We start from the raw sequence: 23945 nt of genomic DNA on the forward strand, positions 1-23945 counted from the left end.
TCTTTTAGAATGTAAGACCAATTTCTTGTTTGTGCAAATGCTCGAGTTAGACTCGCGCTGGCCAGGACCAAATTCTTTCAGTCATCCTATAAGATATCAGCAGTGTTGATACTATAATAATGGGATAGCTTTTGGCCCCATTGTGGCTGGGTCATAATGAAGGGGAAGTAGATATGGAGTGGAATCCAAATGGCCTAATCTTGAAACCTGTCTGATAGGCTGGTATGATGTTCACATACCACAGTGCAATTTTTGTAATTCAATCCTGTAGGATCTAATCACGCAGTATTTGTTTTCAGTGACACTGTCCATTAATGTGGATTCTTTGGCCGGGTAAAATGTCTTTGTTCAGATTATGTCTTGGCTTGTCTCTGCTTTAAACTGTAGCCAATTAGCTGAAAGGGTGACACTGTGCTTGAGGAAGTACTTTTACTAAAGTAAAGTAGCAATACAAAATAAAGTGAAATTGTTAGATTTCAAACCATACTTAAGTAAACTAAAAAGAAATAAAGTGTATAAAGTATTTATTACATACCAAAATAGGCTTTGCCAGTATGCAACCTTTTACATTATACCACTGGGTTTTAGTACTGGTATGACCCGCATTTTAACATTGCAGCTAGTTTTTCCTGCACAGTGTTTCCCAGAAAGGATTTAGTCACAGCATGATTGGAGTTACGCACATTGTGGCAGACAGGGTTTCATTTCCTCAAACCTAATAGAGATTTTTGCTGATCAAATGCTCAGAAATAACTGTATATATTTCTTTTGAAGGCATTTTTCCTTTACTGTGTTTCCATTGCAGGAAAAACCCAGGTACCTTAGTAAAAACCATGGTTTACTCATTAAATATGGTGTCAGATTGCTTAAGTAGCTTAATTATACAGTCATTATGTCACAATAGGTTTTAAAGTTGTTCTTTGTTTTAAAGTAACCACTACCTACAGCTGTTAGATGAATTTAGGGGATTAATAACTTCAAATTAATTCATTTGAAATTCTAATTTTATTTAAGTACAGTTTTTTAAATATTTCTTTTCTCTGTTACTTATCACCTCTAAAGCTAGAACAATTATTTGTTTGAAAAAGTTGAGTTTCACAGGGCTCTATGCCATGATTAAATAGCTTGTAGAGCCTCCTGTTGTAGCAATAACATGACGTGCTGTGTTTTCAGTGCTGTATATTATGGCCAAAATCTCCGCTTTGGTTTCCAGATGGAGCTTTGTGAACAGTGATGCTACTGTGTTTCAAGGGAAGAGGTTTTTTCCAGGCAACCCTTCCAAATGAGCCTTGATACTTGTTCAGTGTTTTTCTGTTTATGCTGTCATAAACTTTAAATTTAACATGCTAACTGAGGCCTGTAGAGTCTGAGATTTAGCTCTTGAGTATTGTTCTGTTTGACCTTGGGGTAAATTTGCTGGCATTCGCTCTCATGAAGATTGTGGTATTGTGTTAACACACACCTGAATGCTGCAGACCAGCAAACTGAAAAAGCTTCTGCTGTTATAGAAGCGCTCACACGTGCTGATGATCAGATAATCATTAGATTAGCAGCACCTGGCTGTTGCTTACCCTCTTGATTCCTATGTAAGCAGCAAAAGTGTACTTAGTTTTTCACAGTATTACACAGAGTCCTGTGAAAACTTTCTCACATGACTTTACCGCTGACTGGGCATCTGTGAATATTAGCCACCTCCATGGCAGCATGTCCGATTAAAAGTAGGGAGAGCACAAACAGGGCATGTGAATGCAACCGGAAAGGTTAAACTACCAGGCTATTTCCACATCTTCAGTTTCTCTTTAAACAGGTCAGTTGAAATCCTGCTTTTAAGACGTGTGGATCTTGTTTCAAATGAAGCAGAGCTGCTAAAAGCAGTGCCCGTCTAACCACCTGCACACTGTCAAGTTTTCCAAAAATCTGTTGAATTCATAGTAATGGGAGACAGAAACTTGACAGAAATGTCAAAAGCCAGAAAACTTAAATAAGCAAACACACTGTCTGATGCTTCCTTGACTCTTGACTGTTCTATATTGCACTTAAATACTTACTTGTCAAAGCTTTAAGCTATAACTGTATGCCAGTATGCAATCCACATTCATACTGGCTTTAATTTCAGTGGTGACAGACAAAATCTTGGGCCTATGGTCTTAAAAATACATACATAAATAAAAAATAAAGCTAATATTAGGGTTTACTTTAATGAGACTGGATAAGCATTATATTTAGATTCACTAGAAAGCAGATGAATGAAGCCTGTAAAATGTTCCTATATTTTTTTCTTAAAGCGTGACCACCTAAAGACTAATATTCTGAAAACAATGGCATCTTTTGTGTACAGGTGTTTTCCGTGGATATGGCCGGTTCCAACATGCAGGTGGTTTTAAATGTATCAGTTGACTACCCTGAGAATTTGGCAGTGGATTGGGTGAACAATAAACTGTATGTAGTGGAGGCCAGCGTCAACAGGATTGACATGGTGGACTTTGATGGAAGTAACCGGGTCACACTCATCACTGAAAACCTCGGAAACCCTAGAGGACTGGCGGTGGACCCCACTGTCGGGTAAGCACATCTCCCAGTTTCCATTCATCTGTGTTTCCATTCCCAATCCCCACATTCAGTATCTGTCGTGCTCCATTGGCATGGAATAATGGGGTGGAGGGGGGGGAGGCAGGTGAGATTAGCAGATTGCCCTGGGTGGATTAGTGAGGAGCAATATAAGTGATGACCCTTATTGTAATCCAATAGTTTAGTTCATGGGGGAAGGAGAGCCAGGTGGTTACAGAGAAATTGCTTATCCTAAATTAATGTACAGCCACCCACGTTGGAGACATATAGCTATTCTGTACATGCTGGATTTAATTAAAAGAGGAAAATCCTTTAAAGATTTTGTAGGAGTTTCTGTTAGACAATACATGTGCTGTACTTTTTGTATGTAGAAGCTGTGATCTAATAATCCCACTTCAATATATTCCCCTCCTTTCATAGGTATATGTTCTTCTCAGATTGGGAGTCACTGAATGGACAACCGGGCCTGGAGCGGGCCTTCATGGATGGAACCAACCGCTATGGTATCATTAGCAGTAAATTGGGCTGGCCAGCTGGTATCACACTAGACATAGAAGCTAAGCGCGTCTACTGGGTTGATAGCCGCTATGACTACATTGAAACTGCAACCTATGACGGCTTGCATAGGTAAATACTTAATCAAATGCAACAAGTAGTAAGATTTTTCATTTATATATTCTAATAAATAAACATCCCTAATGTTTTTTCTGATAGAAAAACAGTGGTTCACGGAGGTACTGTGATCCCTCATCCATTTGGCATCAGTCTGTTTGAGCACAATGTCTATTTCACGGACTGGACCAAGATGGCTGTGATGAAAGCCAACAAGTTTACAGATAGAAGCTCTGAAGTGGTTTACAGAACATCTCAGACCCCACATGGAGTAGCAGTGATACATCAGCTGAAGCAGCCACAAGGTAAGACCATCAGAGAAACAAATCTTCATTATGATGGTCCTGATGCTGCTCATACTTCTCATGGTTCCTACTAATGTAAAGTATAAGTCTACCGAGATTATATAAGTTTTCCAGTAACCTGGATTGCTTTCTTTTGTGTCCAGTGCCAAACCCTTGCAGTGTAGACAGAGGTGGATGTGAGCAGATTTGTGTCCTGAGCCACAGGAGTGACAATGGAGGACTGGGTTACCGCTGCAAATGTCGCATGGGCTACGACCTGCATGCTGATGGCAAGCGATGTTTAGGTAAGAGATTATTTCTGTGTTTAATTGTTGCAAGTTTGGTTTTTTTTTTGCAGACTTTAGTATGTTTCTTGGTTTAAAATGCCAAAAATAGTGTGTATACAGAAATCAACATGAGTTTTATACTGTTTTCTACTCAGCTCTGTGTCACTAATGTCCGTTTTCTTTAATCTTGTCTGCTGATGTCAAACCCACAGCCGTGAGACAGTTTCTGCTGTTCTCCAGCCAGCTGGCTATAAGAGGGATCCCTTTCAACCTCTCTACTCAAGAGGACATCATTCTCCCTGTTACTGGATCCCCCTCCTACTTTGTTGGAGTGGATTTTAGTGCTGAGGATGATGCCATCTTCTTCTCAGACACAGCCAAAGATATTATCTATAAACAGAAGGTGGATGGGACAGGTGAGCATCTTGTCTAGCTGAATTTAAACTAAAGATATGGCTGCTGCTATGGGGGAGGGAACTGACAGGAGCACAGATCGTGTAAAATAGATCATATTTCATATAACTGATATCAGCCTAAAGACCTGAAAATAGAAATAATAAGGACCAAGAATTTCTTGTTATGAAGTGAAAGTAGCTACTATGTCACACACACACACACACACACACACACACACACACACACACACACACACACACACACACACACACACACACACACACACACACACAGAGGAAGAAAGAAAGAAAGAAACAGCACTGCTCTGATCAGGGGTGTTGTTTTTGGAGTTGCTCTAGTTTTTTCTGTCCGGTCCGGAAGAGGAAAATGGAAGCTGACAGCCTATTTATTTAAATGTGTTCCTCTTTCATCTCTATGTTAAACGGTGCTCTGACTGCTTTGATCTGCACAGGCAGGGAGGTACTGGCAGCCAACAGAGTAGACGGAGTGGAGGACCTGGCTTACGACTGGATTTCAAAGAACCTCTACTGGACTGACCCCCGATATAGAAGCATATCCGTCATGAAGCTAGCTGATAAGTCCAGGAGGGCCATCATTCGTAACCTCAATAACCCCAGAGCCATTGTAGTGCATCCTCTTATTGGGTAAATCACTTTAACATCAACGAATTGTTAGTATTTTTCTGTCTGTTTTTCCTTAAAGCAAATTCATGCTCACCATTACATGCACCAGGTACATTGTGAAGACTTTGAATATCTCATCATTTATAGTGCATAATAGCATCAAAACATTCTGAGAATGTGAAGAAATTTATGTGCACAAGGCCAAAAATAGCTAATAACCCTGATAACTTTGGACTCTCAAGTGGCACTGTGCTAAAAACAGGCATGATTCTATCATGGAAATCATTGCATGGCTCTGAAAAACTTCCATAAATCACTGTCTGTGAACACAGTTCACTGTACCAGCCACAGATGCAGGTTAAAACTCTATGATGCAAAGAAGAAGCCATATGTGAACATGATTGGGAAATGTCTCCATCTTCTCTTTGCCAGGGCTTTACAGTGGACTGAAGGAAAATGTAAAACTACAAGTTTGTCCATCTAACCTTATGCTCTAATGTTCTTGCACTAATATATTGCCTTTTTCTATACTAGTAACTGTAAAAACTGCATTCAGCTGCTGTTCACATAAATTCGCACCATATCTGTAGAGTTCACATTTGCTGTGTCTCTTCATGTCATATTGTCCCCCATGTGAAATTAAAGATTAAATTATATACAGCTCATACAGCTAGGAGGCATAAAAATGCCATGCAGTCCCATGCAAAGTGCGGTCCCTGGTCACCCATTCATAAAGTATCCACAAATTAAACTCTGCCTTGATTAAAAAGAATGATTATTTAGGACAAGCTGTTATTTCCTTTGGCCTCAAAGTCCTAAGGCCCCTGTGCCAAATAGCTGAGATTAGCTGATTATGTGAAAGGCAGTATCGTAATGAAGACTAAGAAGTTGGCTTAAAAAAACAAACAAATAAACAAAAATGCTCTGCGCTGACAAAAGTTCAGATAAACATGTCATGCAGTTTAATGGTTTTGCTTAAGTGGGAGAGTTTCTGAATTAAATATGTTGTGCTATTCATTTTCTTCATCAGGTATATTTTTTGGACTGACTGGTACCGGCCAGCGAAGATTATGAGAGCTTGGGGTGATGGGTCACATGCGCTGTCTATTGTAAACACTACTCTTGGTTGGCCAAATGGCCTAGCTATCGACTGGAGGTGAACAATATACCATTACTCTTTTTTACCCATAAACTGTTGCTCCTATGAACCACTCTTAGCTTCAATGTGGCTGTTGATTGTAAATTGATATTTCTTTGCTTTGCTGTCCTCACAGTTCTATGCGTCTGTATTGGGTGGATGCCTTCTTTGACAAAATAGAGCACAGCAACTTTGATGGACGGAACAGACTTTCTTTGGACCGCATATCCCAGATCTCCCATCCATTTGGTCTCACCATTTTTGAAGGTTAGGCATCAGCTTTAAGTTACCCTGTTATCTAGTACAATATCATACATTCGATCTAAATGATGAGTGAGTTTTGATTACTAAAAACTGTCATGTCTTGCTTTGGTGATGATCATGTTAAATGGACAATTGTTGTTAGCAGATGTTGGTGAAAGATGAAGTAACTGTGGCTGTGCTCCATTTCTCCTGTCCCTTAAAGGCTATGCATATTTCACTGACTGGCGCATGGGAAGCATTGTACGTGTGCGCAAGACCGACGGTGGGGAGATGGTCATTATCAGAAGAGGCATTAGCGGCATCATGCATGTCAAATCTTTCAACTCCAACTCTCAGATTGGTGAGTACCTTTATTCACTGTTCTTCTCACTCCGCTTGCCATGCGTAGCCTCAGCCTGCAATTGTCAGTCATATTCCTGTTAATTAGCCTCCACTCCTCTTCTCAGGTTCCAACCTCTGCAACAGGCCGGCAAATCCTAATGGAGACTGCAGCCACTTCTGCTTCCCAGCCCCAGACTCGCAGAGGGTGTGTGGCTGCCCATATGGCATGAAGCTGTCGCCAGACCAACGGGCTTGTGTGGAGGACCTTTCCAATGAGCCCCCCACACTGCAGTGCGGGGCCAACTCTTTCTCCTGTGGCAACGGCAAATGCATCCCAAACAGCTACAGATGCGATGGTGTTGATGATTGCCATGACAACAGTGATGAAGTCAACTGTGGCATTAATAGTAATGCATTTTTTTTCTTTAATTTAGTTGATTATATAATCCCACATAAACCCTACAAAAAATCTTGCCTTTGGGTTTTTACTCAGCTTATGTTAATATGGTTTAAATTAAAGATGATACCTTTTCTTTTGTTTTAGACACCACTTGTTCCCCCTCTGCGTTCACCTGTGCCAATCAGCGCTGTGTGCCTGCAGGATGGCGCTGTGATGGGCAAAATGACTGTTTTGATAACAGCGATGAAATCAACTGCCCAACACACGTGCCTGGAACGTGCCCTGCCAATCAGTTTACCTGCGCCAACCACCGCTGCATCCCACACACCTGGCGTTGCGACACTGATAATGACTGTGTCGACGGTTCGGATGAAGTTGATTGCCGTAAGTGCTGTTAAAGAAGCTAACACTTTAACATAAATAGGATTTGCTTAGAGATTTATCATGGTATCTCAACACAATACACACGGGAAAGTAACTGATTTTTGTATGAATTTATCAGTTTCTCATCTAATTGTGGTGGAATTTTGCCCACTCTTCTTTACATCGTTGCTTTATTTCACTGGGGGTTGCAGGCATTTGTTTATGCACAGCTTTCTTAAGGTTCAATCACAACATTTCAGTCAGGTAGAAGCCTGGACTGTGACTGGGCCATTGCAACAGCTTGATTCTTTTTTAGCCATGCTGTTGTAAATCTGCTGCTTGATTGATTTGTAGCATGACTCGATTTCAGCTAAGCTTTTGCTGTCAGACAGCTGTCACATTTGACTCTAGAATACTTTGATTTTCAGAGGTGTTGTAGTCAAGTCGATGACCAAAAGATGGTGAGAGCTGTGGCTGTAAAACAAGCCCAATTCATAACCCTTCCTCCACCATGCTTGATAGCTGGAGATGTCTGTACTGGTATCCTGTGTTTGGTTTGCCCAAATATGGTTCTGTGCATTGTGGCCAAACATCTACACTGTGGTTTCATCTATCTGACAAATGTTCCAAAAATCTTTGATGTGGTTCCAAAAATCTTTGGTGTGTTTAAATGCAATTTTGCAAACCTAAACCATGCCGCCACGTTCATTTTTTAAAAGGAGAGGCTTTCTCCTGGGAACCCATACAAGCCACACTCGTGCAGTCTTTTTCTAACGATACTCTCAAGAAATATAACATTTAAATTGCTAAGTGAGGCCTGTAGAGTCTGAGATGTAATTATTGTTTTTTGGGGAGGGCGTTTGTATTTCTCTAAGTTTTCTATGATCTCACCTTAGGGTGAATTTGATGAGATTTCCACTCCTGGGCAGATTGCAGCATTGTGTTAACAGATGAGCAGATGCAGCAACAGATGAGCAATCTGGCAAAACCTTTGATACTCACTAATAATCAGTTAATTACGTGCATTAGATTAGCAGCACCTGCTTGCTATTTGCTCTTAATATATATAGAACCAGTGAGGTTGTATTAGTTTTTCACAGGATTGCATAGAGTCCTCTGAAAAAACTTTCGTTACATATATATATGTGTGTGTGAGTGTGTTAAAGCTAGTCAGTAGGCTAGTGAAGATTAATATTTTATAAATATTATTTTAATGATTTAACTCCTCAGGCAACATGCACATCAACTCCCTACCAGACCCAAGTTCCCTAATAAGATCCTGTTTATTTCTTTGGAGAACACTGACTCTTTTGTGGACTCGCTGCACGTTGCCACTGATTAGATTTTGAAGAAGCATGGTTGTTTTTCCTCTTAAAAATAACATCGTTTTAAGCTAAGACTTGTACACTATTATATGCATTGCCCACTAATGAAGGAGATGAACTCACAGGCTCATGTTTTTTTCTAACATTTTGCGTTGACAGATCTGGGAAACACGTGCCATCCGGGACAGTTTCAGTGTCCAGACCACCGCTGTATAGATCCTAACTATGTCTGTGATGGAGACAGGGACTGTGTGGATGGGGCGGATGAGCAGGGATGCAGTAAGTAGCGTTCTAGATTATACACAGAGTTGCTAGCCCCATAAACTTTGCTGGTTTAGTGTGGTGCTTACTTGCAGTGTGCCAAGCATTGTGTTTAGAGCACATGTGCGTGTTTGATAAAATCAGTTTAATTTCATTTTGCCTGCAGTTATAAAACTAATAATATTAGTTGCTCACTAGATCACTTTGACTTCTGAAGATCTAATTGTAGACTTGCTGCAGCCTGGTCTCTTACTTTGAGAAGTTGTTATGAACTGGTGTCTTATTCATACAGCCCATTTCCCTATAAGGAATTAATTAATTTGTTCGGTCATTCATGCATTACAGTATCCTCTTTAATATTCAACAAACATTTCCCAAGCTTCTTAATTTATTGATCTATATGCATAATAGCTAAGCTCAGAAATATAAAATATCAGCATTAATGTATGTGGCTGGATTTTTTTCAGTATACAACTGCACTATGAATGAGTTTAAGTGCTCCAGGGGTCACCAGTGTATCAACTCCTACTACCGATGTGATGGAGTCTTTGACTGCAGCGATCGTTCAGATGAGCAGAACTGTCGTAAGTATTTAAATGCTTCCAGTGGTCAGAGGTTATACTAGCAAAGTCCTGCATAGTTATTTAGCTTGCTAATGTATTTAAATTTTTTTCAGCTACCAGGCCCCCAGGGATGTGCCACCACGAGAGTGAGTTTCAGTGTCAATCAGACGGAAGCTGCATCCCATCTTCATGGGAGTGTGACGGTCATCCAGACTGCGAGGATGGCAGTGATGAGCACCACGCCTGCCCACCTCGCACCTGCCCTTCCTCGCTGTTCCGTTGCGATAACGGAAACTGCGTGCTCCGCAGTTGGATTTGCGATGGGGACAACGACTGCAGAGACATGAGTGATGAAAGAGACTGTCCCACACCACCTTTCCGGTGTCCAAGCTGGCAGTGGCAGTGTCCCGGTCACAGTGTGTGCATAAACCTCACCACAGTGTGTGACAACACTCCTGATTGCCCCAATGGTGCTGACGAGTCTCCCCTTTGCAGTAAGTTTGTTCTCTGCTTTCTTCAGCTTAGACCGTAATCTTTGGATATCAGCACTTAATTGTTTTATTTTTGAGTCTGGCCTCACCAAATTCAATTACATTTTCACATCACATGGCGAAACAGGATCAATCTCTCAGCTGATTTAGTTTAATTTGACAATTTTCTGGTTCTTGTTGTCTATAAGCAGGAGGGCCTTAAATTCACAGAAATTTTGTGTTGAATGCCATCGGTTTGTCTTTGTATTCTCATTTTAAAATCAAGCATGTATGTGATTTGTCCTGTATTAACTTGAAAATGATCTGTGATTTTCCCTTCTTGCCCTTCTCACAACTTTCAGATGAACCTTTGCCAGGTAGGAACAAGCAAACTCTCAATCACTGCTAGAAATTCTGCAGTTGTAGTTTTGATTCATGTTTCAACAGATGCAGCATTTCTATTTAGTGTTTTAATAGTTATATAGATGTTTATTCATTATGTACCACAAACAGGCATAAAAATAGTTCTGGCTCAGAATAATATTTCTGAGGATACCTAATTAATGTAGTGACTGCTTTTTTAAAAATTTATTATTAGATTGCTGCATATTTATTAAAGGCCTAATTGACTTTTTTTCCCCAGTACTTAATTGTCTTTTCCCTGCTTTTAACTCAGATCAGGAGAGCTGCTCAGACAACAATGCTGGCTGCACCCATGGATGTATCCAAGGTCCATTTGGGGCCCAGTGCACATGCCCTGTGGGTTATCAGCTTAGCAATGACTCCAAAACTTGCGAGGACATTGATGAGTGTAATCCCCCTGGACTATGTAGCCAGCACTGCTTTAATGAGAGAGGCTCTTTCCGCTGCCACTGCCAGGATGGTTACACTCTTGAAGCAGACCAGCGTACCTGCAAGGCATCAGGTGAGGATGGATACAGCTCAAACCTTCTGTGCACTGAATACAACTCATTTAAAAACTATCCATAATCTCATGATGGATAAAAGTAGGAAAAAGGCAGATCATCAGCCTTGTAGTCATTTGCCTATACAGCACATACTTTCTCCACTGTGCTTCTTCTTGTAAGGAGGCACATCAAAAGGGGAGCTTAGACCCTAGACTGCAAGACTGACACTCTTTTTCTTCTGTCCTGTCTCTCTTTGCTGCTCTGATTTCATAGGATAAGGCAAATAACATGTATGTCACTCACTGCCCATCACCAGTGTAATTAGGACATAATCACAAACAAAGGGCTGTGTATGGGGAGCGTGCCTGACATGAGCTCCTCTTCCCAACAGATAACCCGCTGAAAGACTTTGCAATACAATAGGACCTTATTTGGACAAAAGCTCCTTCCCAAAGGATTGTCATTTGAGTAGGGGCTATTTAACCGTCTTTTGTATGGTTTTGGTCTGCACACAAAAGCTGATAAGTCCTCTTATTAGCACAAGAATGGAAACTGAAAAATAGATAACAGGGATTTTGATTCATGTTTATAGATTCTCGTCAGGCTTTCCTGTTGGTGGCAAGTCGGAATCAAATTGTACAAGATGACATTACCACCCAACCCAACGTAGTCCGGTCACTTGTTCGAGATGGACGCAACATTGTCGCCCTAGATTTTGACTCAGTCACTGAGCGGGTTTACTGGTCTGATACGAGCCAGGACAGAATCTGGAGTGCTCACAAAAATGGCAGCGACAGAGTCGTGGTGAGTGTAGTTTGCAAACAGCTTTGAATGAAGTCAGATTTGACCGTCAAGCACATTAACTAAGAATGAGTCTCTAATGCACAGATATTCGACAGTGGAGTGACTGTGACAGAGAGCCTTGCAGTGGACTGGGTGGGGAGGAACTTGTACTGGACTGACTACGTCCTGGAGACAATTGAAGTGTCTAAACTGGACGGCACCCACCGAACTGTGTTAGTGAGTGAAAATGTAACCAACCCCCGAGGTCTAGTGCTGGACCCGAGAGACAGGTGAGAAGAATTTGGATCTGTGTGTTTTAATCTGTATTTTATGGTCACAGCTTCTCATCACCAAAGAAGTTGATATTAAGAGAGAGTTTTTTGTTTTAGTGCTCACCTGATGTTCTGGACCGACTGGGGGAGGAACCCCCGCATCGAGAGGGCCAGCATGGATGGAAAGCAAAGAACTGTTATCATAAGCAGCAAACTGTACTGGCCTAATGGTCTAACCATAGACTACCCAAACAATTTGTTGTACTTTGCCGATGCCTACTTGGATTTCATTGACTTCTGCGATTATAACGGCAACAACAGGAAGCAAGTCTTGGCCAGTGACCTGGTGAGTGTATGAGATAGCAGACTTTATGCTAGTGATACATCTATAATGATAACGTTTATGTTAATAATCAGTTTTCTTCTGAATAGCATGTGTGAGACACACTTTTTTTTCTTTTGCTACTCTCTATGAAAAGGTACTGCAACACCCCCACGCAATTACCATTTTTGAGGATTTTGTGTATTGGACCGACAGATACATCAACCGTGTGATGCGAGCTCATAAGTGGCATGGGGAGAACCAGACAGTGATGCTGTTCAACCTCCCTCAGCCCATGGGTCTGGTGGCAGTGCACCCAGCCAGGCAGCCAGCAGGTATGATGAATAGACTGAACCTGATCTAGTCTTTGCTTCATCTTTATCCGCTGATGCTGACCATTTTGTTGGCCACATGATGAGAGAACCTGACTTTTTGGATTCTGTCTGTGTGCATGTGTTGTTTGACAACTTGCAGGGGAAAATCACTGCTTGAGGAGCTCCTGCACTCATATCTGCCTCCTGTCTGCTGTGGGACCGAGGTATTACTCGTGTGCCTGCCCCTCAGGCTGGATGCTGGCAGCGGACCAAATCACCTGCACCAGAGGTATGCGCCCTGCCACATGGAGGAAAACACTCATCACTCAGTTTGATGAAAAAGGAAGTCAGATCAGATGTAGCAGATATGTTGAAATACTCAGGTCTTCATCAGCTGTGGTTATTGCTACAGCAGAAAGGATGGCGCTTTCATGCTTTATCTGCAGCTATCTCAATGCTGGTAAGAGAATAAATCTTTGAAAACACTAACCTGAACGATCCAGATACTTGTCAACAGTCTCCCATTTAGATTCTCCTGTAAACTGCTGTTCCAGTTATAAATATTAAGAATCATATGCGTGTCTTTCAAGGTCTTAAAAAGACAAGGGACCTTTAATTCAGTGTTCAAGGAGTCTTAGTTAGGTCACCAGCTTAACTCATCTCAGGTTTCAACCCATTCAAACCAAACAGGACACAGTCTCCCCCTGAGGCCAGCGATTATCCAAGAATGAAAATGCCCTACAACCATTCATTGATTTTAATCTGTGATGACAAAGCAAATCAGATTGTGCAACCAGCTTTCACCAGTCAATCCTCTTTATAGATAAGGGTTTTTTAGGGATGTCTAGGGATGTGTAATTTGCACCAGATATCATGCACTGAAAGCATCCTGGGGGCAAATCTTTTGAGCTCTGTCTTGGAATTTGTTTAATAATTTTAAAAGTATTCTTCTTTTTTTTTGCTTTGGGTTTGCTGTCATACTGTAGAAAAAAAACGTTTAATGTCTTTTTAATGTTTTTTGCTTTTTTTACTCCATCTTTAGTTGAGGATCCGTTCCTGGTCGTTGTGAGAGACAGCATCATCTATGGCATTTCCCTGAACCTGGATGACAAGAGTAATGATGCCATGGTTCCTGTCGCTGGGCTTCAAAATGGCTACGATGTCGATTTTGATGACAATGAACAGACCATCTACTGGGTGGAGCACCCAGTAAGTGACTGTGCAGAAATACTATACAGCTTTATAGTTCTTTATGCCTTTTCCCAAAAGTAAATAAGGAACTCAAGTGTTGTGTAGAGACATCCTGTGCATGTCATAAGGGTTCATTGTAAAAAAAAAAGAAAGCCAATAAACTTGCTAAGAAGACATAATACAGACTCATGCTGAGGTTAATATGTCTGTCTTTGTCCTCCTTCAGGGTGAGATCCACAGGGTGAAGTCAGATGGCACTAACAGGACAGAGTTTGCCCCTGCAGCCATTCTTGGCTCCCCGGTTGGGCTGGCCTTGGACTGGATAACAGAGAATCTGTACTACACCAATCCAGCTACACAGTCTATTGAGGTGAAACGAATAATGCCATGTTCAGTAAAAAAAAACTAGTGTTGCAATGCAGTTGTGCAGCACAATAATTGCACCTCTTTGTGTTTGGCAAAGGTCTTAAAGCTGAGAGGGGAGGTACAGTACCGGAAAACCCTAATCACGAATAACGGCTCCCCAACTGGCGCTGGTAGTCCTGTTGGCATTGCCGTGGACCCAGCACGTGGGTAAGCCCTATTTAACACAGTCCTGGCACAGATCGCTCAACCACACAGCTACTGAGCTCTAACAGCCTCCTCATTGCCATCTGCTCGGCCTCTAGAGAGATCTCAACTTGTGTTACTGAATACTACACTGCACTCTAAAACCCCAGCAGTGTGCAGTCAAGCACAAGATATTTCTAAGATTTTTTACTCCCGCATGAAGACACTATGTGCTCATTAAGTTTCTGCTCTATGACTTCATCGGCATGAGTTCTCAAATGGAAGATAGTTCATTCAGCTTAGAAAGTGTGTTATTGCTGTAGATGCTGATATTGTTGCGCCTCATATTTAAACAGTATACATTTAGCGATAACAGTGTGCTTCTCTGTTTTGCTAGAACTTTTAAAAATTTTTAAACGTGATATGCATGTGTATTGCATCTGTGATTAAATTGCAAAGGCAGACGCTGACACTGTCTGTCATGTTCTTAAGCAAACTGTACTGGACAGACCAGGGAACCGAGAGTGGCATCCCTGCCAAGGTGGCATCTGCAGACATGGATGGCTTGAACCCCGTCACCCTGTTCACAAACAATCTTGATCACATTGAGTTCATTACTGTGGACATCCGAGAGAACAAGTTATACTGGGCTGTAACAAGCACTGGCGTGGTGGGTTTTTACTTAGCTCTCTCTAAGGTGCTTTAATCCTGATAATTATTTGCAATTTATTTAAAGCACTAATTTGTTTTGGTTTCCCTAAAATGCCGCAGATTGAACGTGGCGATCCCGACGGAAGCAACCGCATCACCATAGTGACAGGCCTGTCGCACCCCTGGGGTGTGGCTGTCTATCAGAACTACCTCTATTACACTGACCGCAACTTTGAGGTGATAGAGCGTGTGGACAAGTCCACAGGAGCCAACAAGGTCGTGATGCGAGACAACGTGTCTGGACTCAGAGTTCTGAAAGTTCATTTTCGAGAGAGTGAGTAACACACAGATCTGCCTCAGTTCACTGCCTATATTATCTTTGCTGTTGCTCTTTAGTCTCACTGGATTCTGTTTACGCTCTCAGCCTCTGCAGGTACATCTAATGGCTGCACAAACAACGTGGGAGTGTGCGAACAGCTCTGTCTGCCTCGGCCACAGAGTCTGTTCACCTGTGCATGTGCCACAGGTTTTAAAGTTAATGCCGACAACAGGACCTGCTCTCCCTACCAGTCTTACGTCGTCATCTCTACTCTGTCTGCTATTAAAGGCTTCAGTCTAGAAGGGTCAGACCACTCTGAGGCCATGGTGCCAGTAGCTGGAAGAGGTCAGAGATTGTAATACTGTTGCATACATAATTAACTATGCAGGTTATAATAAAATTAGTAATAACGTTTTTAAAATGTGGGTTAGTCTTTGTTGTAATCAACTAAATAAATTAGTGATCTGTTGTTGTTTGTTTGCATTCATTCCCTCTGAAGAGACAGTAATGACCTCTAATGACTGGGTTATCCTCTTACAGGCCGTAATGCTTTACACATTGATGTCCACATGGCTTCTGGTTTCATCTACTGGTGTGACTTCAGCAGCACTGTGGCGATACAGAACGGGGTCAGACGAATCAAGCCAGATGGCTCAGGATTACGTAGCATTGTGACATCTGGAATCGGACGCAACGGGATACGAGGCATTGGTGTCGACTGGGTGGCAGGTATGCCGTTCATTCATTTAAGCACATGTTTTGTTTACCACACAAGTAATGTGCAGATGGGTTTACAGCAAACTAATCTGTGTTACAGGATGTATTCTGTACCTAGGCTTTAGCATCTTTAATTCCTATAGAGGTCATTTATTGTTTAGCATTAAGCAATACTCTGCAGCAGTGAGATTCATTTAACTTCTAGCACATCAAATCAAATCACATCACATCACTTTTATTGTCACATCACATGTGCAGGTACACTGGTACAGTACATGTGGGTGAAATTCTTGTGTGCGAGCTTCACAAGCAACAGAGAAAAAAAATACAATAACTGTAAAGCATTAAAAATACAATAACATAAAACAAGCAAAATATAAGAATGGCTAAATCTGAGAGTAATAAATATATGTACAATACATTACAAATAGATCACAGTCCCTTCTTATGGAGTTGTAGTAGTTTGTAGACAGTCACACTGTCTGTTATTTTCCTCTCAGTTTCCATCACAGTGGACTTTAAATAAAACAGTGAAGACTTCACTGAAATGCAGACTTTCAGCTTTAATTCAAGGAGCTTTGCTGAATTTTTGCAATGACTGTTTAGGAATTGTGGCCATTTCTACCCACAGTCTTCTATTTTCAGAGGCTCAAAAATAATTTTGACAATTGACTGACAAGTAGCTTCACGGTCAAATTAGGCCCATTGCCTTGTTATTTCATGACAAATGAAGCAGAGATAATATCTGAAGTTGATTCAGTTGATTCAGAGTGTTGAAGAGTGAATGCACTGGCCAACTCAGCAACACAAAAAGGCCTGAGAGACCACAGAAGACAACTAACATGCACAATATCACAGTTACTTCTGTGATAAAGAAAAACAACTTCACAACATCTTACCTAATCGAGAGCAGTCAAGGAGGTAGGTTAGTAATTGTAAATACACAGGATTTACAACAAGCTGCAAAATGCTGGTTACACTCAAGAAAATGAACGGCAGAAAACATGTGAAAGAGCCGAGACTAGAAAAAGACTATAAATGCTAGTCCAGTTACCATGTTGTACTGATAACACAATCATCCCAGTAACTTATACTGCTACACCAAGCATGACCGACCAGTTTCTTTCAAAACTATCTTAACATGACTGGAGTTGATACTATATTAAATGCACACTTTACTGGTTTTGTCTCTTAAGGGAATTTGTATTTCACCAATGCCTTCCTGACTGAGACGTATGTTGAGGTGCTCCACCTGAACACAACTTTCCGTAGGGTGCTGCTCAAGACCCAGGTGGACATGCCACGCCACATCATTGTAGACCCCAGAAACAGATACTTATTTTGGGCTGATTATGGTCAGAACCCAAAAATTGAGCGCGCGCTCTTGGATGGAACCAATCGCACGGTTTTAGTATCTTCAGGGATCATCACGCCTCGAGGCCTCGCTCTGGACTTTCAAACTGGTTATGTTTACTGGGTCGATGACTCTCTGGATATGATTGCTCGAGTCAGCCCCCAAGGAGGAGAGACAGAAATAGTCAGGTATGGCAGCCGCTACCCAACTCCTTACGGGATTACAGTGTTTGAGAATAACATCCTGTGGGTGGACAGAAACCTGAAGAAGGTGTTCCAAGCAAGCAAAGTGCCAGGAAACACAGAGCAGCCAGCTGTCATTAGAGACAATATCAATATGCTGAGGGACATTACCATCTTTGACCAGCGAACCCAGCCCAGTAGTGCACAAGCGCTTAACTACAACCCCTGCCTGGAAGCCAATGGAGGCTGTGCCCACTTCTGCTTTGCTCTCCCAGGTTCTAATGCAGGCAGTCAGAATAAAAAATGCAGCTGTGCTTTTGGGAATCTTGGAGCAGATGGAGAAAGCTGTGTGGTGTCAAGGGACGATTACCTTATCTATACTACGGAGAGCACTGTCCGGAGTCTGCGACTCGATCCGGATGACCATGCGCTGCCCTTCCCTGTCGTCAATGTGCCTCGTACTTCTGTGGCACTGGATTTTGACATCGTGGACAGAAGGATTTACTTTACCCAGAGCTCCGGTGCAGGATCAAGCAAGATCAGCTACATCAGCCTGTCCTCTCCCATCTCGGCTCCTGTAGTGGTGGCTTCAGGTATGTTTTACACTCATGTTGGTAAGTTTAGTTGTGTTGATGCGTTGCTCATGGCGTTGTGATCTCTGTGGTTTGACAGATCTTGGTGCTCCTGATGGCATTGCTTATGACTGGATAAACAGAAGAATTTACTACAGTGACTATGTCAACCAGAGCATTAGCTCTATGTCTGTTGATGGCTCCCAAAGAACTATAAATGCTCATGTGTCCAGGCCAAGGGCCATCATGTTAGATCCCTGCAGGGGGTAAGATTTACACAGCACTCTATCTTCGTTCGTAAGACTAAACGGCACATTTATAAATGAATCTTTCTCTTTCAACAGATACATGTATTGGACAGACTGGGGAACCCATGCAAAGATTGAGCGTGCCACCTTAGGTGGAAACTTCAGAATAGAGATCGTGAACAGTAGTCTTGTGTGGCCCAATGGCCTGACCCTGGACTATGAAGAAGAGAGGCTTTATTGGGCAGATGCCAGCTTGTAAGAGCTGAAAAAATCTTATTTTATCTTGTTGTCTTGTTAATCTGCAGCAACTGCCATTATAATCTGTTTGCTCTGCCATCAGACAGAAGATTGAGCGATCCTCTCTTACTGGTTCCAACCGTGAAGTTATTGTCAGCACAGCCATCTACCCTTTTGCTATGACCATGTTTGGCCAGTTCATCTACTGGACTGACTGGAACACCCGCAGCATCTACCGAGCCAACAAACACGATGGTTCTGACCAGAGGGTTATGATCCAGAACCTTCCATCTCGACCAATGGACATCCACGTTTTAGCTGGCAGAAAGCAGCAGCAGTGTGACAGTCCCTGCCAGCAGTTTAATGGAGGTTGCAGCCACATCTGTACTCCAGGTACAAGAAACCCCTTTGTCTCGAGCATGTTTTTCTTCTAGTGCCTTAATTGAGAAGGAATAACACAAACTGTTCTGCAATTTTGTCACGTTAGGACCTAATGGAGCTGAGTGTCGGTGTCCATCAGAGGGCCGCTGGTATCTCGCCGACAACAAACACTGTATCCCTGATAATGGGACTCGCTGCCAGCCAGGGCAGTTTGCCTGCATGAATGGCCGCTGTATTCGAGCCCAGTGGAGATGTGACAATGACGACGATTGTGGAGATGGAAGTGACGAGTTAGAAAGAGTCTGTGGTAGGTGTTCACGGTAATCCTAAATTTGTCACGAGTTTTATTGGGTTACCAACAATCTCACTCTCACAGCAGTCCTTATAGAGCCCTCCTGAGGTCCTTCTCCTCTCTGTTAAATGCAACTCTTAATCATTTAAAGTTACTAATTCTAACAAATGCTCTTTTTCTGCTTTAAAATTTTATTTCCAAGGACATAAAACAATCCTCAGCTACGCTGGTGTGTATTCCTGCATATTTATGATTATTTTTCCAATGACCGTCTTGAGCAATAACACAAATCAGTACTAACACATGAATCAATATACTTGTCTTTGCATGCAGTCCCACAGTTGCTGTCATCCTTTATTGCCTTGTCAGGTAAAATGAGCTTTTAATGGTCGAGTGTACAAGCCCCCATTTCCTTCAATCTCACTCTTCTGGCCAGAGCTCTGATCTCATCTCGATTCTGTTTGGCAGCCTTCCACACTTGTGAGCCTACGGTCTTTACTTGTGGCAATGGGCGATGCGTGCCCTACCACTACCGCTGCGACCATTATGATGACTGCAGGGACAATAGCGATGAAGTGGGCTGTCTGTTCAGACCTTGTGACCCAAACACAGAGTTTGCTTGTAACAACGGACGCTGTATTGCAAAGGACTATGTTTGCAATGGTATCAACAACTGCTACGACAATGGCACCTCTGATGAACGAAACTGCCGTGAGTATCCTTAGTGTGCCACATAGAGGAAAGTACTGGAAGTTGTTTTTGCATTAAATGTGCTTTCATTTGCGATCATCTCAGCGGAGAGAACCTGCCAGCCAGAGCAAACAAAATGTCAGTCTACCAACATTTGCATCCCACGCTCGTATCTGTGTGATGGAGACAACGACTGTGGGGATATGAGTGATGAGAGTCCTACACACTGTGGTAAGTTCAACAACAATATCAGGATCAAGTTGTTATTTTTTCCTGATGCATAACTGCATCAGGTAACTGTTGCTGTTGCTAAAAATCTCTGCCAAAGTAGGAGAAAAGACATGGGTGTTATTAATAACATTTATTTAATTTATGAAGAAAAATAAGTGAAAAAACATTTATTCATTTATAATTACGTTCCTTTGTTTCCCGTGGCACAACGAAGAAAAGAGTGAGTATAAGTAACCTAAAGAAATATAATTGTCAGCATGTGCCATCAGGCAAATTGTTATTTTAAACTTTGGTACCAGCCCACAGTTTCTGTAAGGATAAGTAAATGGACTTGGACCGGACAGGTGGAGCGTTACATTGTACGTAGCTATAATTTGATGTATTGGGATTTTATGTTATGTATTCATTCATTCATTCATTCTGCTATTCTCCTGTGTTTTTATTACTAGTACATTTCCATCGGCATGTTTGTGGTGTTGGTAAAATGATATACTTAATCACATTAAGAAAAGGAAAAGAATGAATGAAATAAAAAATAGGAGAGGTAGATGTTGTTTATGTGCTAAAAATGGGTCATTTTAGTTCGTTGCTGGGTGGTTGCTAGGCAACGTAATGATTTAATAACATCTGACATATTGTATTACATTATTACAACCCTAAAGAGGTAAAATGCTGTATGGTCTAGGAAGCGGATAGAGAATTCAGGTACTGCAATTAGATAATGAATATTATGTAGGTTTGCTGTTTGACACAAAATTGTACAAGTGGCATCATAATGTTACTTCAGACACTTATTGGTTTTTCAGATATTTAAGTTTTTTATTTGCAACCATTTTTCTGTAATACAATGTGAGAAAACAATTTAAAAAATATGAATAAGTAATTATTCTAGTAGGTTGTCACATAATGATTTGATCTTTACTTTTCAGCTCCCAGATTCTACAAATCAGCATACTGTATATTAATCCTCAAAAAGATTCATTATGAGCCAGAATGATATTAGAAATAAAAAGAGATTTCATGACTTTCTGCATCCTCTCCGTAGCTCAATCCACATGTTCCCAGAGCGAGTTCCGTTGCTCGAGTGGCCGCTGCATCCCCGCCCACTGGTACTGTGATGGAGGGGCTGACTGCAGTGACGGCTCTGATGAACCCCTCTCCTGTAGTGAGTGTTGCAAAAAAAACTCTCTCACCACCAAAATGGGCCTTTTGGCTTTGTGTGTCTGCCCCCTTCCCCGTCATCAGCTGCTCTGTTATTGTGTGTTTATGCCTCTCCGCCAATCTGCATCTGTGTGCTGTGTGAGAGAGCTCCGTGAGTGATGTAGCGGGGACTGCAAGTCAGTGGTGTATTTCTTTGTTGATGATGTGGTCAGTCAGGCCTCCTATTGTGTGCTGCATTCCTGTGTGGTGACGCCCCTCAATGTCCTCTGACAAACAGCACCTCCCCCTCCTTTTGTCCACCAGGGGTTACAGAGCCTCACTTTGGCTTTTGTTTAGATAGCTCACCATGCATGGGAATGTGGAGTTGCCATGACTATTTTGAAAGCTTTGCCAGTGTTGTATTGTGCCTTCTTTATTAGTGGAAAAGCAGATGGGGGAAGTACCTGAGATAATTGGCAATTACAAAAATAAAAAAACAGGGAGTGAACATTTACATTGGATAGAAACGAGTTGGCATATGTTATAAAGTCACCACACTGTGTTCATGTTGGTGTATTATATACATTTTAATGTGTGTGATTTGTGCCTGCAGCCACATTGATCCGAACCTGCAACACAGACCAGTTTCGCTGCGATGATGGCCGGTGCATTGCCTCGTCCTGGATCTGTGATGGGGACAATGATTGTGGTGACATGAGTGATGAAGATCAGAGACATAACTGTGGTATGTGTCCTTTAGTCCTATATCCTTTCCCCCTTTTTCATTCACTCTTTTTTCTATTTGTCCTTTTTGTGTTTGTAACCAGCATGGATACAAGTGCTGGTCCGTGCATGGGTCATTGAGGACAGTTGGTCATCTTTGCTATATCCAATAAGCTAATGAGAAATAATCGGATAGGGTCACCTGGAGGCAGATGATTCACTATGGCAGCCCCTAAAGGGAGCATCCAAAAGAACACGAAGAAGAAGACTGGCACTAGTAACTATGGCAGCTGTCCAGCAGTTAAAAAACAACTGGGTATCCATGAGTAAAATTATGAGATAATAACCTGAAATCTCGACTAAATTTTGCCACGATCACGAGTGTGAGCTTGCCCGAGTGCCTTGAGAGAATGTCCAACTTGGTACAAATTTGGAAAAATTGGTGGTTAGAGTTAAAATTTGCTTTTCAAAGGTCAAAGGTCACCACGATCTAAAAAAACCAAATCTTGGACCTGACTTTATATTCACCCAACTACAGTATCACAAAAATCTTGGGACACACTCAGCCACTCGAGCAAAAGTTCACAGAAATGTTTAACAAGATAAAATGATTAAATAAGATTTAATATCCAAGAGGTTAAAGGTCAACTCTGGTGTGATGTAATGCTTTAAAACACACGCTATTGAACATAACTTTACACAATAACTCAAAATGAAAATGGAAGGCTCGTCCCTACACCGTTGACTCAGTTAAAGAGCAAATCCTATTGACTGCAGAGGTATTAAGCCACGAGTTGGTAATTCTGCTTAATTATTTTACTACGTCTTCTCACTTCTTTACCGCCCCATCCCGCCTCGAAGACCATCCTCTTGTTCTCCACCACTTCTCGATTGCCCCCTCCTGCTTCCTGTTGTTATTCGGGATACTGATTTAGGTACACACCACTGGGTGAGTGTTGTTTGTAGGGACAATGGAAGTGAGCTGCCAGCATCTAAGTGTCCTGTAGAAGGTCTCCAGTCCAAGGAGCTGACATTCCTAATTTCTCCTGCTTCACTCGCTACTTTGTGCATGTCTCCTTTCTTTGGCTTCCTGGCTCAAGGTGGATCAAGATTCTTATATTTCACCGACATGCGCTCCAAAAATAAGATGCCTGAAGCTAAAGACTTCAGCGCTGTAGGAGACTCACTTCAAACAATGTGAAGTGATCACATGAGACGGATAAAGAATTTGTGGTCATAGCCGCATGTTTTGAAATACAGTTTGGAATGTTTTTGGATTCACAAAATATGTAGGTTGACGCTGGGTCACCGCATTCAATATTTAACTTCTTGTAAAGCCCCTGCCTGTTTTGTTTGTCTTTTTCAGCCAATCGAACGTGTTCAAGTGCAGAGTTCACATGTGTGAACAACAGGCCACCTCAGAGGAAATGCATTCCCCGTGACTGGGTGTGTGATGGCGATGCGGACTGTGCGGATGCTTTAGATGAGCGTCAAAACTGCACGCGCAGGTCCTGCGGCATCAACGAGTTCACCTGTAATAATGGTCTCTGCATACGCAGCTCTTACAGGTTAGAAGGAACGCTGGGATATCATCTGTGATGAGTCTGACTGGAAATTTGAGTTCATTTTCTTTGCTCTTCAAATCAGGTGCGACCGTCGTAACGACTGTGGAGACAGCAGCGATGAGCAGGGCTGCACGTACCAACCTTGCCAGCAACATCAGTTCACCTGCCAGAACGGCCGCTGTGTGTCACGTGACTTTGTCTGCGACGGCGACAACGACTGCGGGGATGAGTCCGATGAGCTGGAGCACATGTGCCACACGCCAGCACCCACCTGCCCCCCGGGGGAGTTCAAATGTGAGAATGGTCACTGTATCTCCTTGAGCCAGGTGTGTGACAGGAGTGATGACTGCTCTGACAACAGCGACGAGAAAGGATGCGGTGAGTGAAAAGTATTTTGACAGCATTTCC

At 42.1% G+C, this 23945-nt stretch overlaps 1 protein-coding gene across 3 annotated transcripts in view; it reads left to right on the forward strand.

Moving 5' to 3' along the window:
- The window catches only part of lrp2a (low density lipoprotein receptor-related protein 2a), a 54251-nt gene that overhangs the window by 11617 nt on the left and 18689 nt on the right, over nucleotides 1–23945 (forward strand). Inside the window, exons 12-52 of one of the 3 annotated variants that reach the window (XM_085374895.1) lie at nucleotides 2339–2562; nucleotides 2989–3195; nucleotides 3283–3485; nucleotides 3629–3769; nucleotides 3964–4167; nucleotides 4620–4812; nucleotides 5822–5947; nucleotides 6066–6196; nucleotides 6396–6533; nucleotides 6640–6921; nucleotides 7059–7298; nucleotides 8762–8881; nucleotides 9331–9447; nucleotides 9540–9920; nucleotides 10259–10273; nucleotides 10573–10821; nucleotides 11397–11608; nucleotides 11693–11877; nucleotides 11977–12205; nucleotides 12339–12516; nucleotides 12656–12784; nucleotides 13538–13704; nucleotides 13913–14056; nucleotides 14150–14259; nucleotides 14728–14905; nucleotides 15007–15220; nucleotides 15311–15550; nucleotides 15746–15934; nucleotides 17119–18051; nucleotides 18131–18296; nucleotides 18375–18533; nucleotides 18619–18908; nucleotides 19003–19203; nucleotides 19391–19417; nucleotides 19522–19557; nucleotides 19657–19899; nucleotides 19984–20109; nucleotides 21155–21274; nucleotides 21863–21994; nucleotides 23339–23540; nucleotides 23620–23915. In XM_085374895.1, the coding sequence (XP_085231021.1) occupies nucleotides 2339–2562; nucleotides 2989–3195; nucleotides 3283–3485; nucleotides 3629–3769; nucleotides 3964–4167; nucleotides 4620–4812; nucleotides 5822–5947; nucleotides 6066–6196; nucleotides 6396–6533; nucleotides 6640–6921; nucleotides 7059–7298; nucleotides 8762–8881; nucleotides 9331–9447; nucleotides 9540–9920; nucleotides 10259–10273; nucleotides 10573–10821; nucleotides 11397–11608; nucleotides 11693–11877; nucleotides 11977–12205; nucleotides 12339–12516; nucleotides 12656–12784; nucleotides 13538–13704; nucleotides 13913–14056; nucleotides 14150–14259; nucleotides 14728–14905; nucleotides 15007–15220; nucleotides 15311–15550; nucleotides 15746–15934; nucleotides 17119–18051; nucleotides 18131–18296; nucleotides 18375–18533; nucleotides 18619–18908; nucleotides 19003–19203; nucleotides 19391–19417; nucleotides 19522–19557; nucleotides 19657–19899; nucleotides 19984–20109; nucleotides 21155–21274; nucleotides 21863–21994; nucleotides 23339–23540; nucleotides 23620–23915 (8077 nt within the window). The remainder of the gene's footprint in view (nucleotides 1–2338; nucleotides 2563–2988; nucleotides 3196–3282; nucleotides 3486–3628; nucleotides 3770–3963; nucleotides 4168–4619; nucleotides 4813–5821; nucleotides 5948–6065; nucleotides 6197–6395; nucleotides 6534–6639; nucleotides 6922–7058; nucleotides 7299–8761; nucleotides 8882–9330; nucleotides 9448–9539; nucleotides 9921–10258; nucleotides 10274–10572; nucleotides 10822–11396; nucleotides 11609–11692; nucleotides 11878–11976; nucleotides 12206–12338; nucleotides 12517–12655; nucleotides 12785–13537; nucleotides 13705–13912; nucleotides 14057–14149; nucleotides 14260–14727; nucleotides 14906–15006; nucleotides 15221–15310; nucleotides 15551–15745; nucleotides 15935–17118; nucleotides 18052–18130; nucleotides 18297–18374; nucleotides 18534–18618; nucleotides 18909–19002; nucleotides 19204–19390; nucleotides 19418–19521; nucleotides 19558–19656; nucleotides 19900–19983; nucleotides 20110–21154; nucleotides 21275–21862; nucleotides 21995–23338; nucleotides 23541–23619; nucleotides 23916–23945) is intronic. The other 2 variants (XM_085374894.1, XM_085374896.1) reach the window with 2 other exon arrangements.

Source organism: Diplotaxodon limnothrissa, linkage group LG16 (genome assembly GCF_057381915.1).
Source record: "Diplotaxodon limnothrissa isolate DT_005_m linkage group LG16, D_limnothrissa_male_GT1.1, whole genome shotgun sequence".
Classification (NCBI taxonomy): Eukaryota; Metazoa; Chordata; class Actinopteri; order Cichliformes; family Cichlidae; genus Diplotaxodon; species Diplotaxodon limnothrissa.